This window comes from Arachis stenosperma, chromosome 6, assembly GCF_014773155.1.
Source record: "Arachis stenosperma cultivar V10309 chromosome 6, arast.V10309.gnm1.PFL2, whole genome shotgun sequence".
In the NCBI taxonomy this organism is placed as follows: Eukaryota; Viridiplantae; Streptophyta; class Magnoliopsida; order Fabales; family Fabaceae; genus Arachis; species Arachis stenosperma.
In genome coordinates this window covers 16,794,825-16,797,395 of record NC_080382.1, presented here as the reverse complement: position 1 = coordinate 16,797,395, position 2,571 = coordinate 16,794,825, and the positions used below count along the sequence as shown (strand labels likewise).

The 2,571-nt window shown below is 37.8% G+C and overlaps 1 protein-coding gene across 1 annotated transcript; it reads right to left on the bottom strand.

The window, feature by feature from the left end:
• Positions 1–300: 300 nt before the first annotated feature.
• Positions 301–2,175, bottom strand: LOC130935046 (gibberellin receptor GID1B-like). The gene is made up of 2 exons (XM_057864592.1): positions 1,941–2,175; positions 301–1,858 (listed from the first exon to the last, which is right to left on the bottom strand). Exons 1-2 carry the CDS (start codon positions 1,977–1,979, stop codon positions 824–826), a joined length of 1,074 nt encoding a protein of 357 aa, XP_057720575.1. The 5' UTR covers positions 1,980–2,175; the 3' UTR covers positions 301–823.
• Between the last annotated feature and the right edge of the window lie 396 nt (positions 2,176–2,571).

Below are 2,571 nucleotides of genomic sequence, written 5' to 3'. Positions count from 1 at the left end.
CGGATGCTACTTTAGATTTTTGGTGATTAATTATGAAAAAAGGTAAATGACCCTTTCGGACAGACAGAAGGGTAAATTTCTTTTTATTTCTTTTTTACTTTTCTTTTTTCTGGTCAAATTGACACAACCCACCCAGAAGTTGTTTTACACTAGACTTTATCATAGCCCCTTTGTTTTTAATCTTTTGTCTTTTGTCTTTTGTCGCAATAGCTAAGCCAATATCCCTAAATAACTGCACACAGCATGCACCAAAGTAAAATTATATTGAAGCACTCAATACAAGCACCATAGACATGGACATAAATAAAAAAGAAAAATAAATACATAACCATATCAGTAATTAGTACATGCTACAATAGAATCCATAACCTCTCTTAATACTAAGGTGAAAACTAACTAAAATATGAAGTGAATAAAACTGAGAGTGGTTTCTAGTTCCTACCCCTTCAAAAGACATGACTAGACAGAACAAGAAGCTGCAGTATACCAATTACACAAGACTCTCAAATTGGCCACTTCTATATGACAATAAGAATAAAAAGAAGCAACACAATTTCATAACTACACACCATTACTACAAAATAGGAGACAACACAGTAACAATATATAGAGAGTACCCTAAATGAAAAATGTCAAACCTGTTGTTATGTATGCCGTTCCTATAGGTAAAGTTAAGTAATAACAAGAAAAATTGACTCATTTTTTCTCCTACTTATTATATATTCGAGCGGGATGTGACCGCTCGATAAACACACAACAAGTATAAGAAAAATGAGTCAGATAAGATTGGATAAGATAAGATAAGATAAAGAGTAGTGTATTATTAACAGTTAGGGTTGACGAAGTTGTTGATTTGATCCATGAGAGAAGAGAAATGATCATTGTTTGGCAAGAAGTAGAAACCAATGGTGGCATCCTTAAGGTAAAGAAGATTGACATGGTGAGAAAAGGACCTAAGGGAATTGGCATAAGCCAATTGCCAATCTTGGAGAAGATCCAAACCAGCAACACAAACAAGAGTCTTAGGGAATGAGCTTAGGCCCTTAAGGGACCTACCCCTTGGCCCAAACGGGTTACAAGCAGGGTGGTCTCTATCTTCTCCTTCAGGAAGAAAAGCCCGCCAATACCAATCTCGATCTTGAAGCTTCACGAAATACTTTCCATCAAGCCTTATCTCTGACTCAGTCCTCTTCTCTCCACCGAACAGTGGATGAAGAAGGATGTTACCGAGAACCTCGATTCCTTCCTCCGCCGCTCTCACCGCCACGTGGTGAACTATGTTTCCACCGGAACTGTCACCCGCCATGTATACATAAACCTTTGATTCTGATTCCGATTCCGATTCGGATCTTCCGCTCCGGAGCCATTTTCTCGATCTGACCCACTCCAGGGCGGTCCAGCCGTCCTCGTAAGCGCAGGGAAAGCGATACTCCGGTGAACGGCGGTAGTTGACGGAGACAACGACGGAATTGCTTACATTGACGAGACGGCGGCAGAAAGTGTCGTAGATTGCGCTGTTGGCGGAGGAATGAGAGAAGCTTCCACCGTGGAAGAAGATTATGACGGGGACGATATCGGTGGTGCTGAGAGGCTTGTCCATGTCGGGGATTACGGTGGCGGCGGTGGCACATCCCCGTTGATGAGAGTCCTGAAGGTATAGACGGTAGAATAGGCCGGGGGTTCTCTGATCGATATGATCGAAGGACCAGACGCCGTGGACGGGGATGGAATTGGATGGAACTTTGCGGTCAAGAAACTCTGCTAATTCTCTGTTGAAAGTTCCATCTGCTCTCCTTAACAGATTGTAAGCTAGCTTGAAATTCGATATCAGAACCCACGTGTTCAACGGAACAACACTCTGCAAATCAAACAAGAACAACTTTATAATAAGAATGGAAAATTTGAGAGTATTAATGTTATGTTTATTGCTGAATGCTCACCCTAGACTCATTCAGGTTGACTTCATTACTTCCAGCCATGTCTACTGTGAATAGAATACGCTTAAGAAGCAACAACAACTCTCTTGTAGCGCCTCATAATAATCAACTGAGGTATGTAAGTGTCTATTAAGCCTTGGAGACAACACGCTCGGTTGCAGAGTATATAGAGCCACACACACAAGGAAAAATAACCTTTAAATGGAGGGAAATTTCCACTTTATTTTTTAATAATGGTATTTTTACGAAGAATTATGTTATGTATATACTAAAAGTAGCCACAAAAGTCAACTATTAGTATAAAATATATACTAAAATATAAATACACATTGAAAATAAATTAAACCATACATGTATTAATATATAAATACATTGGTGATTGATTTTAGTGACTAATTTTAGCGTACAAATAGTATTTTTATTTCATGAATTATGCATTATTAGAGTGTTAATTTCAAATTTAACTTCGTTTAATTTGAGATAAAAAAAATTTGGATCCTCCAATTTTTAGTAGGTATGGATATTAGACCATCCAATTTTTAGAATATAAAAAATAAATTTTTAAACTTCTAAATTTGGACTGTCCAATTTTTATATAAAAAAGGGTCATAAATTTGAGATACAAAAATCAGAT

Coding starts and splice junctions, on each gene's coding strand:
- LOC130935046 (XM_057864592.1), bottom strand. CDS start 1,979: ATGGCTGGAAGTAATGAAGTCAACCTGAATGAGTCTAGG. Junction 1,859..1,940: donor TCAACCTGAATGAGTCTAGG/GTGAGCATTCAG, acceptor TTTGATTTGCAG/AGTGTTGTTCCGTTGAACAC.